The sequence below is a fragment of the Rhyacophila brunnea genome, unplaced genomic scaffold (assembly GCF_057557595.1).
Source record: "Rhyacophila brunnea isolate RB1 unplaced genomic scaffold, BYU_Rbru_1.0 scaffold_12, whole genome shotgun sequence".
Classification (NCBI taxonomy): Eukaryota; Metazoa; Arthropoda; class Insecta; order Trichoptera; family Rhyacophilidae; genus Rhyacophila; species Rhyacophila brunnea.
Window position 1 is genome coordinate 8,353,347 of NW_028232774.1, and position 15,539 is coordinate 8,368,885.

Consider the following 15,539-nt stretch of genomic DNA (forward strand, 5'->3'; position numbering starts at 1 on the left):
AACCAAAAATTAAATTCGAATTTTAAATAAATTTGGCATTTGTTTCTTTTGATTTGTGACATTGTCATAAAAATATAATGAAGAATCGTTTAATATTTTTTGAAGTAAATCATATTTTTAATAACTTTTGAGCAATAATAATTTTAGAAGATGACTTCATCTGTACTAGTTGACGTAAAGCAAATGATAGATTTAGCTCTTGGAACACCGGAAGTAAGTAATATATTTTATTTTACATTTTATTAATATAATATCTTAGTGAAAATTATTGTCAAGAGTATTACAAAATAGCTCTAATAATTTTAATTATCAAATTGGCACATTCTCATTCGCACATACAGTTTGCCACGATCACCCCGATCGTGTAAAGTCACTTTTGAGTCGTTTCCTGGAGTCGTGGCCGAATTGGAATAATTATTATTCCCATATTTTGGGCACGATCATTTTGAAGATAACTGAGAATGTACGAAAATATCCAAATTAATCTTGAGCTTCCAAGAGTGGCCGCAATATATTGTGTCCTGACTTGTGTTTTACAAACAATACAAATTTAGCGTACCTATACATAATGAAGGCTCTCTGACTTTATTAATTATTTTAACAGACAATAGTAATACAAAATAAGAATAATACAATCAGCAACTCGTTACTTGTCTAAATTTCATTTGTTGCTTTAGGAACTAGGAACTTCTGGAACTTTGCACTAGGAACCAAACATATATTATGAACCGATCAATTCAAGCGCCAACATGGTTGAGTTGGTAGCTGAATCATTCTGTATAATTGATATTTAAAGTCGATGATTGCTCACGATGATCATTGAATCTGGTTGGATCTGCGAGTCTGCTTATGTAATTAGGCCTTAATGTGGAGGCTTTGAAAATGTGTGAATCAGTAACTTAGGTCGCTGCAAGTTTAATTAATTCCTGGCATGTTAATTTACTATGCTGGTCACGATAACAAATAATAAATACAGTAAGTAGTCCATAATTGAGACGTCTAATTACAAAAAGCGACAAGTCCACAATTCAATATTTTCGGGAAACAACGTTTTTATGTTTCAAGCTTCAATTATTTGTTTTAACGTGAGATTATTTTTTCCGTTGTATTCTATGTCGAAATTAGAACCAAATGGCAATTTGTTTCAGCCAATAAAATCTTAAATGTAATAAATATAGGCAAAATAAAATTGGACGTAGCACTAATTGTACCTCACTTTTTAATTTATTCCACATAAGGCATATATTTCCGTGGCACTGTCATGAGTTTACCAGATGCTACAGCATGGGAGACGCCCTTTTCCATATTGAACGATCCTTTATTGGTTGACTTAAACACGCGAGAAATCAACCAAGCTTTAAATAATATGAAACACGGACTTGGCGCTTTTTGTAATAAATCGAGACTTAAAATATTTTTTTTCGTAGGGTTATGTCGCGTTTTGGAATTTATAGATCAATACATATTGTCTAAAATTATACAAAGAATCCGTGCGTATTTTTTTCTCGATTTATTTATTGATTACTTGATTTATTAGACGCCTCAATTATATTAAAGAAACTTGAAAACAGCCCATAATAATAGTTCATATTTTTAAGTGTAGAAATCACAATGAACATAATATACCATACTAATGTATGGAATATAAAACATAATATTATATTACCTACCAATAAATAACACGATTCAATTCAAGCTATCGATGAAAGAACCAAATGAGACAATCAAAATAAATGACGTTCCAATGGTATACATTGCCATCTTTTAATTTAGGTCTAAAACAATACAATCTACTGTAACTTAGAAACAAATGAAAACCTATGATGCATAGCCCACTGCAAATGGCGGGGCGATGCAAGATGGGCGATCTACACTGGTGCAATATTGTTTATGGAAAAATCCACGTACCATCACCTAGCTTCTGTCATTGTGCTTAGTTTTCATTTAAAACTAATTGTATATTAATATTGTTTAATTGTTTTACGTAGTATAAATTGGTGTAGCATACGTTCATAGTGATTTTTAAATAAAAAATGTGAATATCTGGCGATTTTTCAAGTTTTTTTATTTGACCATCTGGAGTAGGTACTATGTTTTTTATCTAATATATTCATATGCTTTAGTAGCTGTTTTCTTCAGGCGATAACAAGATTTCCAAAAAAATATAAAATCTTTAAAATATCAACTTATATTTTAAGAAGAATCTTATAAGTTATATCTTTTATATTTGAAATTATTTTACAAGCGCATGAAACATGGTTAAGTTGATAAAATCGACAAATATAAAGATCGGTCAGTTGCTATTCCGATTTTCTTACATATTTATTATGCTCATTACACACTTGAATGCACTTATAAACAATTTTACAGAAATTTTACTGGATTTTTCAATTACATAATAATGTTGAATAATTGTTGTATTATTGGCTGCTTATCTACTTGTTGTGATAGATGGTTTTTTTATACGCCCTGCAAATTAGGAAATAAATGTAGTAGTGGTGTGAAGTTCTTATCAAATGAAACTGCAAAGCAAAGTGTGGTAGTTCATATTATATTGTGGACCAGTGGTCCTTTTTTGCTTCAATTTTATAAATATAATATTATATAGAAGGAAGCTTTCAACATCTTTGGGTGTAATATATATATTTTTTTGATATCATTCAATATAACAGAAAACTATAAATAATGTTTTCTATTATTATTTCATCCAATATGGTTAATAAAAAATATATGACACCAATAGCGACTGTACACATGCATGGACTTACTGTCGGTAATAGTGCTTATTTTAAAATATCGTGACAATAACTGTTTACACGTAGAAGTGCTGACTGTCTCTCCAATCTCATTCTTCAAGAGTAAGCGAGGCGCGATGTTGTAATTTTTGGTATTATTTGACAGGACGTATTGACAATCGGTTAATGTCAAAATGAGTAAGTAGTTCGTTTTTTTACCGGTAGGTTCGCCATTATCGTTCTACTGCGCAGGCGCAGATCTTACTTGCGTATAAAAAAATCAAAACAATTCAGAAGCTTCAAAACTTGTTTGATTCATGCACGCAGGATAATACATGTTTCTCCATACATTTTCTTACTGTGCACAGTAAATCTATGCACATGTAAACGGGGTCTAACTGTAGTCACAAAAATTAGTAGCCTGTACCTATCTTTTTTCGAACATTAATTGTCCTTTAACATTATTTTAACCGCAAGTCCTTTGATTGTTGCTTTGCCGATTGCATTTTGCAAAAGACAACTTAACAGTTATAATATATTTTTATTTCCCTTTTCAGCTAGGAATTGTAAATTTTAACTTACTTCACTCTCTCCTGCACATAATAGCGAAGCAATTGGACATCTTGGAAACGAAAATAGAACTGAGAGGAGACGATAATGATATCATCAAGAGTTTATTAGACTCAAATCATCGTGGAACTACTGTCGAAATTACAGAATATGTTGTTGATAAGAGACAATCGAAGGAGACTGTAACGAAGGGTCCCAATGTATGACAATTGAATACTGTTGATTAATCTTATGTTACTCCATCTTTGTAATTAGGTAACGAAATTGTGGCAAGATCACATGTTGATTTTTCAAGGTGTAATTGATTCGGATTATTGAGCCGATGGGTTGAGCGAATGACTAAAGAGCATTCCTTATAAAGAAAATTGAGCCAAATCATCTAATAATCGATCTGTAATAAAAAAAAACAAATTATTAATATAATATCATAGTATAAATAGGCTAAGTAATCCTAATTGACTTGACAATAATTAAGTTAAATGGGGTAACGGCGTATGGATTAAAAAATTAAGTGAAATTGAAGTCAGTCATTTATAAAAAAAAATTTAATAGGTACTAAAAATTATAATAAAATTTATAAAAATTTACAGATACCATCCAAGGAAAGAATAGTAAGACATGAAGTTTTTGATGAATATCCGGAGACTTCCACCAAAGTAACAAGGCCAAAGGAGATTTCAAAGAAGAAAAAATCTAAAAAAGAATCACACCGATCATATAAATCTACTGATGATAAACTAATAGAAGATGGTCGATTCACTGAAAAAGCCTCAATAAGTAAATCGAAGCAAGTAGAAGAAGTTGAAGAAATGGCCACTGAAACTGTCTCAAAAAGAAAACCAAAGCAGGTAGAGGAAATTGATGAAATGGCCACTGAAACTGTCTCAAAAAGAAAACCAAAGCAGGTAGAGGAAATTGACGATATGGCCACTGAAACAGCACCGATAAGAAAATCAAAGCAAGCAGAAAAAGTTGAAGATATGGCTACCGAAACATCACCGAAAAGAAAATCAAAGGAGGAAGAAGAATTTGAAGATATTGCCGCCGAAACTGCATCAAAAAGAAAATCAAAGCAATCAGAAAAAGTTGAAGATACGGCCATCGAAACAGAGTCGAAAAGGAAATCAAAGCAAGAAGAAGAATTTGAAGATATGGCCACCGAAACAGCATCAGAAAGAAAATCAAAACAAGCAGAAAAAGTTGAAGAAATGGTCACTGAAACAACACCAAAAAGAAAATCGAAGCAATCAGAAAAAGTTGAAGATACGGCCACCGAAACAGAGTCGAAAAGAAAATCAAAGCAAGAAAAAGAATTTGAAGATATGGCCACCAAAACAGCATCAGAAAGAAAATCAAAACAAGCAGAAAAAGTTGAAGAAATGGTCACTGAAACAACACCAAAAAGAAAATCAAAGCAATCAGAAAAAGTTGAAGATACGGCCACCGAAACAGAGTCGAAAAGGAAATCAAAGCAAGAAAAAGAATTTGAAGATATGGCCACCAAAACAGCATCAGAAAGAAAATCAAAACAAGCAGAAAAAGTTGAAGAAATGGTCACTGAAACAACACCAAAAAGAAAATCAAAGCAAGTAGAAGAAGTCGAAGAAATGGCTGGAGCCTCAATGGGAAAACCATTTCTACAAGAGGAAGTCGACAAGCATTTAGATATTAGTACTGAAGAGGAGTCTCCGCAGGTTTCTTCGAAAGAAAAAAGAGTAACAAGGGAAAAACAGGAAGAAATACCCGAAAAGATTCCACAAAGAAAATTAACACTACAAAAAATGGTTTATCATGATTCGAAATTTGAAGAAATACCTGCGAATGGTTCACAAAGAAAACTATCTACACAAAAAAGTCTTGAACGAATGAAACAAACTTCTACCAATGTTTCACAACAGCAGATTCCAATTGAATATCAAACACAACGCGAATCGGGTATTAACAAATACGACGATATCCACGATAAAATATCATCTCCCGAGGAAGATCCAATACGTGTTACGCCAAGCATGGAGTCTATTAAAGAATTTCAAGCAATTTTTGATGCAATTTCAAAGAAATCTCTTTCAATTGTTTCAGCACAACTTGAAAATGGCAAATTATTTTTTCAATTATTTTATCAGTGGCCTAGTTCTAATACCATCATTTTTCAAATTTAAAGGGAATGAAAAAAAATAGTTTTTTACTTTTATTGACATCTTTTTCGGGAACGTTTATAGCACCTGTACACATGTATGGATTTACTGACAGTAATAGTGTGCAAATAAAATATTTACAACAATAATAATTACTGTTTATACAAATGCTAATTGTCAGCGAAACACATTTATTGTTGTCGCGTGCTGTTTGCGACTTTGTCTGTGAGGGTGTATTTTGTATAGTTTGTCGCCAGGGTCGCCACTATTGTTATACTGTGGATGCTTATATGTCGCACAAGCTGCAACTTTCGCGTGAAAATTCAGAAGCTGTTAAACTTTTTTGATCCATGAATACAGTGTTGTAACTTGCATGACAATAAAAGTTCGAATACATTGTCATAAAGTTATGTTCTGTCATGTGCTGTCACAGTAAGCTGCCGCTATGGAAAAAAAATGTGTAATATCGTTTTTCTTGTTATTTAAAATATTATCAGACTGATACTCCCATCCTGTAGCACATTTTGAATATTTAAACGAGCAAAATCTGCCAAAATGGCCAGAACAACAATGAGTCACCTCACGCGTATCGCACTACATCGCCAACTGCATGACTCAATGAACGTTTTTTATTATGTTCTGCATGCCTACACATTTTCGACTCACGTCGAAACGCGTGCTCTTTTTTTATTTTCTTTCTCTTTTGATTTTCTATGAAATTATTATCAATGTCTGGTGTTTATGTCTATTATCTATGGTCTGCTGGTTGGATTCCGTTCAAAATATCTATCGATGCAATATCGCGAGCAATTTTAATGTATGCATACATAGATATTGAAATTACCATGAATATGAACTGAATAATAATTCAAAATACTATTAAAATATTAGAGTTGGCACTTTTCATAATTGAATTTACAGAGATAGTGATCATTCAAAATATTCTGCGGAATAACGAAACCATAGAGCCATAGTGCCAGCATGTGACGTGATCATAATGTAATCGAAACTTAAGTGTTTACGTTTGGTTTTATTTTTATGGTTGCAATAAATCCACGCGTGTGTAAATGGGCTATTATAATATTACTAATATAACAATGCTAAAAAGATTTAAGTACCCCATTTATAAATACATAATGACTGATTATGTGTTCTCAGTAATTCCAAATTCCTGAAAGTATGAAGTCAAATCGTCGCTATAGGATTGGTTTGTCGAATATCCGTTTTTGTCGAAATCGACCTTTTAATGCAGAATGATTTTTTGTATCTAAATGGACCAGAACCATCCTTTTCTTTAAATTACATTGTAATGAATACAGCATTCATATGCTGTAAAAACAACAATTTAAATACCTCAATGTATTTAAATATAGGGTAATGAAATTTGTTTTTGTCTCCCGAACATTTGACATTTGGTCTATTCGACAAACCAATCCGACAGCGACGAAGTGTAAACTCTTGTAGACTGATCCGATGTATCAAAATTAACACTTTCGCATGAAATCTGGAGAAATATGTGGCATTAGAACTAGGGCAGCAGTATGAATCTAGCAAAATACATTAATTTTTACTTTATTCTATAATATTTTTAAAAGCATTACCCATATCCAAAGATGTGTTAAGAAACCTCCTCATGAGGCGGCCAAGATCCACATTGGATTGGAGAGGCAATTAAAAAAAAATGTTCAAAGATGTTGAGGAAACTCTTCTTCTGCCATATGAAGCCAGTGGTTTCCTTATAAAGATCGCTGAAGCAAGTTCTAGTTTGTCATAAGTTTGTGTGACAATTATTCATAGGATATGGGGTTCTTTTTTGCTTCACATAATATATTTAGGCTCCGTGCTCCAACCGAGGCTGACTATTCAGACCGTGGCACTTAATTGCGAATTACGATAGTAGTGCTAGTTATTGATTTCTACAAACAGCTTACCGTATTGCATTCAAAGTATAAGCCATAACTGGCACTACTGGCAGGAATCACATGTAGGCTGGTAGAATCCTCCATCTAGCATTACTTCAGGTTGGGGGTGCGGACATCATGGGACATAATTATAACACAGAAACTTTTAATTTGACGGTTAACTATTTTTTTTATTCACACTAAATTATACAAGCTTGGTTTACATGGATTCAGCATGACTGAGATAAAGTAAAGTTATCATAGAACGCATGTTTGGTACTAGAAAGCATTCAAGTTGGCGTGGGCGATATGGGTTGGTTATTTAAGAGCACGTAACGTTCAATTGGTTTGCACTTCACTTTATGTTATTGCCATGTGGCCGCATTTGCACATTATTTATTAAGTTTCGCAAGCACTTGTTATTTATTAATTAAGGAGTTTAATTTGCACTGCAATGCGGTGAAGGGAGCGCGGGAAATAAACACGTTTATAAGGGCAATAATAATTGTCCGAGGCGTACGCCTCCCACGCTGGAGATATTATTATCGAACCTTACATCGATCGACTCGACTTGCTACCCCCGGGGTGAAACCATTACTGCCCTTCAAAAGGCATTCTTACATTTGGGTGGGATCTGATCTGCGGACGCTGGGACGCCTGTTTGTTTCGCAAAGTATTTATTTTTTTGTTGTACGGCAGGGGTGGTAAACCTGGTTTTGCCTGGGATTTCGATATTTTTGGTTAGGTCACTGACTTGATATGGAGTTCTGATGCATGATTTGGGGCATACTTTGAGGGGGAGGATATATTTGATGACAGTAGGTATGTAGACAATGGTTGAATATAATTTTTTTTTGTATTTGGGATGACGTCACCGCTTTGTTCCTTGAGGTTTCAAGGTCCTTACAGTGACCATTTTGAAGAGTTAACATGGTAATGCGTGGTATACATAATATGTGTGTGAATGTAAACGCTACTCAAAGTAATGTGTGTCTCGACAAATAATGTTGCCAAATTTGAACCAAGTGAACAAATCAAGTGTCCTAAAAACTTGCTTTATATTCACATATTACGTACGTGTGGATAGATGTTTGTGTTTGTTCTTTCCAAAATTGAATTTTTAACACAGATTGCAAAATTGGTATTCTTTTGTGAAACCACCTCGAACAAGACTGCGCACTTTATCGTAATAGATTCTTGGATTTCGAAAGGAAATGCAAACGTCGCTCTAAGAATGCCAAAAGGAATCTGATTAGCTAAGAGCAAATGTTGCTCACAGTAATATGTCAATCGTTACGACCAGAGATACCGGATTGAATATTGGTTTTTGCTGAAAGTGCTGGAAGCCATGACATTTTTAACCGTAACCCATCATCCCTATTTGGCATTCTTAGAGTGACGTTTGCATTCATACACCTACACTACACTTCGTTATAACACATATCTCTTGATAATGGCCTCTGCAACGAGCCCGAAACATTGAAGAAAAAGGAAGAAGTACACGCGGTAGAAACCCAAGAATCTATTACAATAAAAAAACAACCATGAAAGTCTCAAAAGTTATATAACTGGGTACTTTAGTTGGTATTTTAGAAAAAAACAAATATTTCAATACTTCCCATGTTTTCAAAACAATTAAATTGAAGTGACTAGGTAGGTATATACAATAGGTGCTCGGTAATCCGGCGTTCACCAATCCGGCATGTCCAATAGTCCGGCATTTTGCAACTCAGTTCTCCTGCTCTATAATCCGGCAGATTTCCCATTAAACTGCCGGATTACAGAGCGGAGAGCCATTCGCTCGGCAGTTTGGTGCCCGACCTTGACAGATTATTTATTATTTCCTATAGAAATCCAATAATCCGGCATAGGTGAAAAAATATGGGTACCGGATTACCGAGCGCCTACTGTACTTATAAATCTATCCACCGTATTAGGTTAAACATTATGAATTATCTTTTAATAATTCGTCAGATGCGTTAAGATTATAATAGGTAGGTATCTAACTAATATTTTTTTTTATTCCAGCTGATGTACGAAAACAATCCAAGTCATCAACAATACTTGTAGGTATGGGAATATTTCGAAAATCCATTCAATTTTGGTTCAAACTTTTTTCACTAAAAACATAGGTTTTATTGCTTTTTTTTGTTGTAGTGGATCGTAGAGAATCACGCACCTCAAAGGAGACGACTGCGACAAGTGTTAAGAGTGATGCTAGTACGCAAGGTTTGTAATTTTACAAATAATCTATGGCACGAAAATACGTAATTGTACTAAGTATTGATTTTATATTGAGAAAGCAAGCAAGCAACATTTTCCATTTGTAAATAATGTGAATGCAATAATTTATTAAAAATAACCAACTCTGTTAATTGGTACCTATAATATTAAACATTTTTTTTATTCCGCAAATTGGCTTTTTAAATCAATTCAATTGAGCTAGCAATTTCGGCTATCACCTTATTCTAAATGTATGAAATTTGAAGCAAAAAGAGAACCACTGATTAATTTAGCTACAAGTGACTTCGCATTGCACATTCATTTGCAGAGAACTTCACACTACTGCTATGACAATATGTTTTATTTGCCAATTCTCAGGGTGTATAAAATGACAATCCAACACGATGAGTCGATAAGTAGCCAATAATACTACTACACTTTGGCATTATTATTTAGTTGAAATATGAAGTAAAATTTGTGTAAAACTGTGTTAAATGTGTAAGTAATCACTATGAACATAAAAAATGGCCACCATTACATATGTAAGAAAATAGGAATGGCAACTGAGTGATCTTTATGTCTTTGGATTTTATCAACTTAACCATGTTTCATGCGCTTGCAAAATAATATAACAGATTTAACGTATAATACTCTTCAGAATTCTTTGGTTATCACAGTATAAACACACAATTTTTCTCTGCTTAAATAATTTACATACTTATAGAAAGAAACGAGATCTTCATTCTCATTCGCTCTTTTAATCATGTAAGTATTGAAAAACTATTATGTATTGTTTGCCAGAATTGATTACGTTTTTATGCCCGGCGTGTTCTGACTTTAGTTAATTATTTAAATAAAAACGTTATCATCACCTTTATTCCGATGTACCCACCGCAAGTGGAATGCCTAATGGCAAGATTATCGTATTGTTATTATTTTGGGTATATTGAAATGAAAGATAGATTCAAAATTATCAATGTTGTTCCACTAAGCCTGTTTATAACCACTAAGCACTATTTTTAATAATCATAGTGAATTTCATGTTAATTTTTCAGGTGATGTATCCATTTTGGTGTGACAGCCAAAATAGCCATCAATATACACAACTAATTTTTAGAATGTAATATAATTAATATCATACCGTCATTATATAATTTCACATTGTGGGTGTCAGTGTGTTCCATCGCCATAGATATTTCACATATTAAAATAATATAATATGTTTAGAGCTTGTCAACTTTTGTTACTGCAGTGTTCTTCAGATGATGTTGTATAAATGAATTGGTTTTTAGATGGCGATCAAAATACGAAAATTCTTACCAAGTCTCAGAAAAAAATTGCGAAACCTCAGCGTTTGTCATTAGTCACAGTATCACAACATACGATGCTCGAAGAGAAGGTCAGCACCCTTCAAGAACACATGTCTCTACTTCTTCCAGAGAATAAAGATGTTATTGCATCAGTCAGGTTATGATTCCTCATACTTTTCATTGTTTTATTCAGTAACGGTATTGATCAATGGTGAAGAATTATTGACGATTGCACAAAAAGAATAATATAGAACACCAGACCAGTGCGTATATACAGTAACGAGTGACAAAATTGTTCTTGTGAATGGTTGATTCTCAGCTTTACTGTAGTATTTTCTTATTTTCCATAGTGCAGCGTTAGTAATTATTGTAATACATTTCTGAATTGGGATTCCTGGACAAATAATATCTACCATTTTAATACTACAGGCGGACCTCGACTTACGAACGTTCGACTTTCGCACAATTCGCTATTTCGCACATTTAAAAAAAAATCGTTTTTTAAAACGTCGCGCTATGGGCCGTGGGATTAAGATATCCCCTTCTCGCTCGCTCACAAGCAAGTGCATTTCTTGCGTCACTTGCATGCTGCTCGCACCCGTCACTTTGCTTGTGAGCTAGCTAGGATAGGTTTAGTCTTGCGCATGAGCGCGTGCGGGTGTGTCATGTTGTGCGTTTTGCTAATTTTATTCATTTAAAATATTTCACCCTAAAAATTTATAAACATGAGTGAGAAACGGAAAAACTGCAGTGTTGATACGAACAAAAAGAAATCAAGGACTCATAAACTTCTCACGATCGAGGCAAAGATGGAAATTATTAGACGTTCTGATAGCGGCGAATCTTTTGCTTCAATCGGACGTTCGTATGATACTAACAGGTCTACGATATGTTCAATTTTGAAAAATAAAAATAAAATTAAGGAATACATTCAAAACTGTGGAAATATATCTTTAAAGATTGTTTCCAAAAGACACGGCATAGTTGTGGATGAAATGGAAAAATCTTTGTCATCATGGAATCGATGACCAACATCAAAAAGATGTCCCTCTGAGTATTTCAATTATTCAAGCGAAGGCTCTTAGTTTACACAAAGATTGGAAGGCTAGATTAAAAGAAGATTCTAACACGATTTTTCAAGCAAGTAACGGTTGGTTTAACAAGTTTAAAATGAGGTATTCTTTTCATAATATTAAATTCACTGGAGAATCGGCTGACGAAAATGAAATATATAATGAAAGTGAGGAAGAAGAAGCTGATAAAATCATCAAGACTTTAACTATGAAAAATATGAATGTAGCCTTCATGCATCTTGACAAATTTTTAAATATTATGGAAGATTGTGATCCCAATGGAGAACGCATATCTCAAGTGCGTAGGGTGATCAATAAAGACATAGCATTTTATAAAATACTATACGAAGAAAAGAAAAAGAAGAGTGGCAAACAGTTAACTCTTGATAACTTTTTAAGGGAAACACCCGCAAATCCCACGTAAACATGTCTCTTAAACGCCTTTTAAACATGTTATATATACTTGATAAATACATATTTTAAAATACACACAATTTAAATTATAAAATTTACTTCCCTCTACTTTCGAATATTCAACATTCGCACACATTTTCACGAACCAATTATGTGCGAAAGTCGAGGTCCTCCTGTATTTATAATATAATAAATGTCCCTAGATTGTCGTAGTGTACTTTCAAAACATATTGTGGGCGAAAGAGTACGGTAATTTGGATTATTGATTACGGTAATTATGTTAATTCTCATAATTAATTTAGTTTTCATCACTGTTTAGTACTGAGTTTTTATCACTAGTATTCAGAACCAATAGTCTACTGCAGTGTTTCCTAAAGTGTGGTACGGGTACCCCCTGGGGTAGGGGAAGAGTTTGGTGGGGGTACGCGCTGCACCGGTCTTTGACTGTGCCTGATGCAACAAGCAGCTTACCTTTTTTCGATTAGAAACATAGAAAAATAATAAAAAACTTTGTTACTTGTTAGTATTGCATATGTGTGGTTACTAGAGATGGGAAACTGGTCGATTTTGAAGACTAAGTATACTTAATACCAGTATAAAAAAATATTTAGTATAGAAACTTGTTCCAAAATACTTACTAGTATTTGGAATACTATATAGAGCGTTTGGTGTGCGTATGCGACAAAAGTTTCATACTGAACTGAAACTAAAACCAACTTCGTATTAGTTTTTGAAATATGTATCGGCTCAGGGAAATCAGACTGTGTATCGGCTTCAATAGACGCGAAAAATACGGTGAGCTCCGCTTGTCGAAAAGTCCCATTTATTATAAAATTTTAAAAACATTTTAAATTTATGACTTATTTTTCTGTTAGGTTACAATATTCTTGTTAACAAAAATGAATAACAGTGATTTTTTAAAAATTTTAAACATGTTTTGAGCGATCATATAACAAGCCTAAGCTTGTGCGTCATCTCACCACTGTGCTGCGACACAAAATTTTTGACCTATTATTCACACATTCAAACGCAATAGACTAATAAATTAGAATATACCTATATTCAAGTTCTATCTCGTTCGCGCGCATTTAATGTCAATAGTGTTGAAAATCTCACTAACTGGCGAGTGCACAGAACAGCGACTCACGATGATATCATCACAAGTTTTTTGGAATAAGTTTATTGGGCCACACATACTGAGTATGGGTAGTTTCATCCGAAACTTGAGTACACAAATTGGTGACAGTATTTCCAACTCACCTCTAGTGGTTACTCTGAAATGTATAACACAGCATTTAGAGAATTTACAAGAGGGCCTGAAAAACTATTTTCCTGATTTATACAAAAATATTGAATGGATAATGATATATCCATTCAACATTAACACAACATCCATGCTAGAAGGTTTATTGGATGCGGGAAAATAGCAATTGTTGGAATTAGCTTCAGACGGATTCTTGAAAAATAAATATAAGGAGTGTACTTTAACATCATTCTGGTTGCAAATGCAACATGTGTATCCAGTTTTAACAGAGAAAGTCCTGAAATACATCTTGCCTTTTCCAACCTCATATCTATGTGAAGTTGCCTTTTCAGCATTTGTATGTGGTACAGGCTTTTGGATGTGGAACCGCATCTCAGATTAAAATTAACAACCAGGGACCCAAATTATGATGATCTGTCTCAACATAAACAATTTCACCTTCCCATTGATTATAATGAATGTTAATTAATTATAATATAACTTATTTATATTTTATTATGAATGAATTTTATTTTTCGTTTATTATTACATATTTTCTTTATGTACCTACTAAAAAAGTAAAAATAAATATATTTTGATTGTTATTAAAGTATATGCATTTTTTTTTGACGAGAGGTACTCACGTGTTCCGAAAATTATAGAAGGGGTACACAGATGTCGAATGTTTAGACTTTACTGAATCATCAGATAAGTCATTTTCAATTAAAATTTTGAGCAGCAAATATTCTATTTAAATATGTTTTGAGCGGTCATAACAAGCGTGTACGTCATCTCACCACATTCCCGAGAGAATATGCTGCTACGAAAAATTTATGACCTATTGTTCATACATAAGATTATGTCATTGGAATGCATAGACTAATAAATTAAAACATACTCTCTTGTATTCAATTGTTATCTCGCTTGTGCGCTTTTAATGTCAATAGTGTTGAAAGTCTACCAACTAGCGAGCGACTCGAGATGATATCATCACAAGTCTTTTGGAACAAGTTTATTGGGCCACACACACTGAGTATGGGTAGTTTCATTCGAGACTTGAGTACACAAACTGGTGACAGTATTTCCAACTCACCTCTAATGCCTAGTATTTTGAAAAAAAGTACCCATTTTTGTAAATAAGATATAAAAGTATTCAGTTCTTCTCAGGTTTTTTAGTACTTACATATTTCATTGGTTTTATTAAAATCACTGATGGATGAGTTTTCCTATTATAGCAATATGCAAATGATACTTGTCTTAAATTGTAAATCCAGAAAAGATCGGCACCTTTAGTTAGGGGTTTGGTATAATGCGATGATTTGTTATGAATGGGGTAGAAAATGTGAAAAGAACAATATGTTGATGAAATGGAAGTTGTCACCTTGGACGATTGTCGTCAACTCCAACTTGATATAGACAATATATTAGATTGGGGCAGGCGTAACAAACTGGACTTCAATATTGAAAAATGCAATATTTTATCATTTACCAGAGCCTCGCGAGTATTATTTTTCCAATATTCGATGAATGGCAGAGTTCTTTCGCGAATACCATCTGTAAGGGATCTTGGCATTACGTTTGACAGTAAGCTGTCATTTAGTGGTCATATAGCTATCATTTGTAAAAAGGCGCTACAAATGTTGGGCTTCGTCTTGCGTACTTCCCGGGTCTTTTCGGATGTTACTGTATTGAAAATTCTTTATAATTCCTTAGTGAGAAGCCGGCTTGAGATTGGGTCGATTGTTTGGGCCCCGCATCAGTTGAAATATGACCTTATGGTGGAGCGAGTTCAAAAGAAATTTTTGAGACTCCTTTATTTGTCCTTTATTTGAGGTTATATGGATACTATCCGTGGCTTTATCCAACTGACTTTCTCTTAGGTATGCTAACATACTGTAGTTTAAGTGCTAGAAGATATCAATATTTGGCCACGTA

At 33.6% G+C, this 15,539-nt stretch overlaps 1 protein-coding gene across 1 annotated transcript in view; it reads left to right on the forward strand.

The window, feature by feature from the left end:
- The first annotated feature begins 150 nt into the window (after positions 1 to 150).
- Positions 151 to 15,539, forward strand: part of LOC147077740 (uncharacterized) — a 31,150-nt gene continuing 15,761 nt past the window's right edge. The window contains exons 1-5 of the mRNA XM_085940041.1: positions 151 to 213; positions 3,293 to 3,505; positions 3,896 to 5,020; positions 10,620 to 10,638; positions 10,857 to 11,031. Coding sequence (XP_085796167.1) covers positions 151 to 213; positions 3,293 to 3,505; positions 3,896 to 5,020; positions 10,620 to 10,638; positions 10,857 to 11,031 — 1,595 coding nt within the window. The remainder of the gene's footprint in view (positions 214 to 3,292; positions 3,506 to 3,895; positions 5,021 to 10,619; positions 10,639 to 10,856; positions 11,032 to 15,539) is intronic.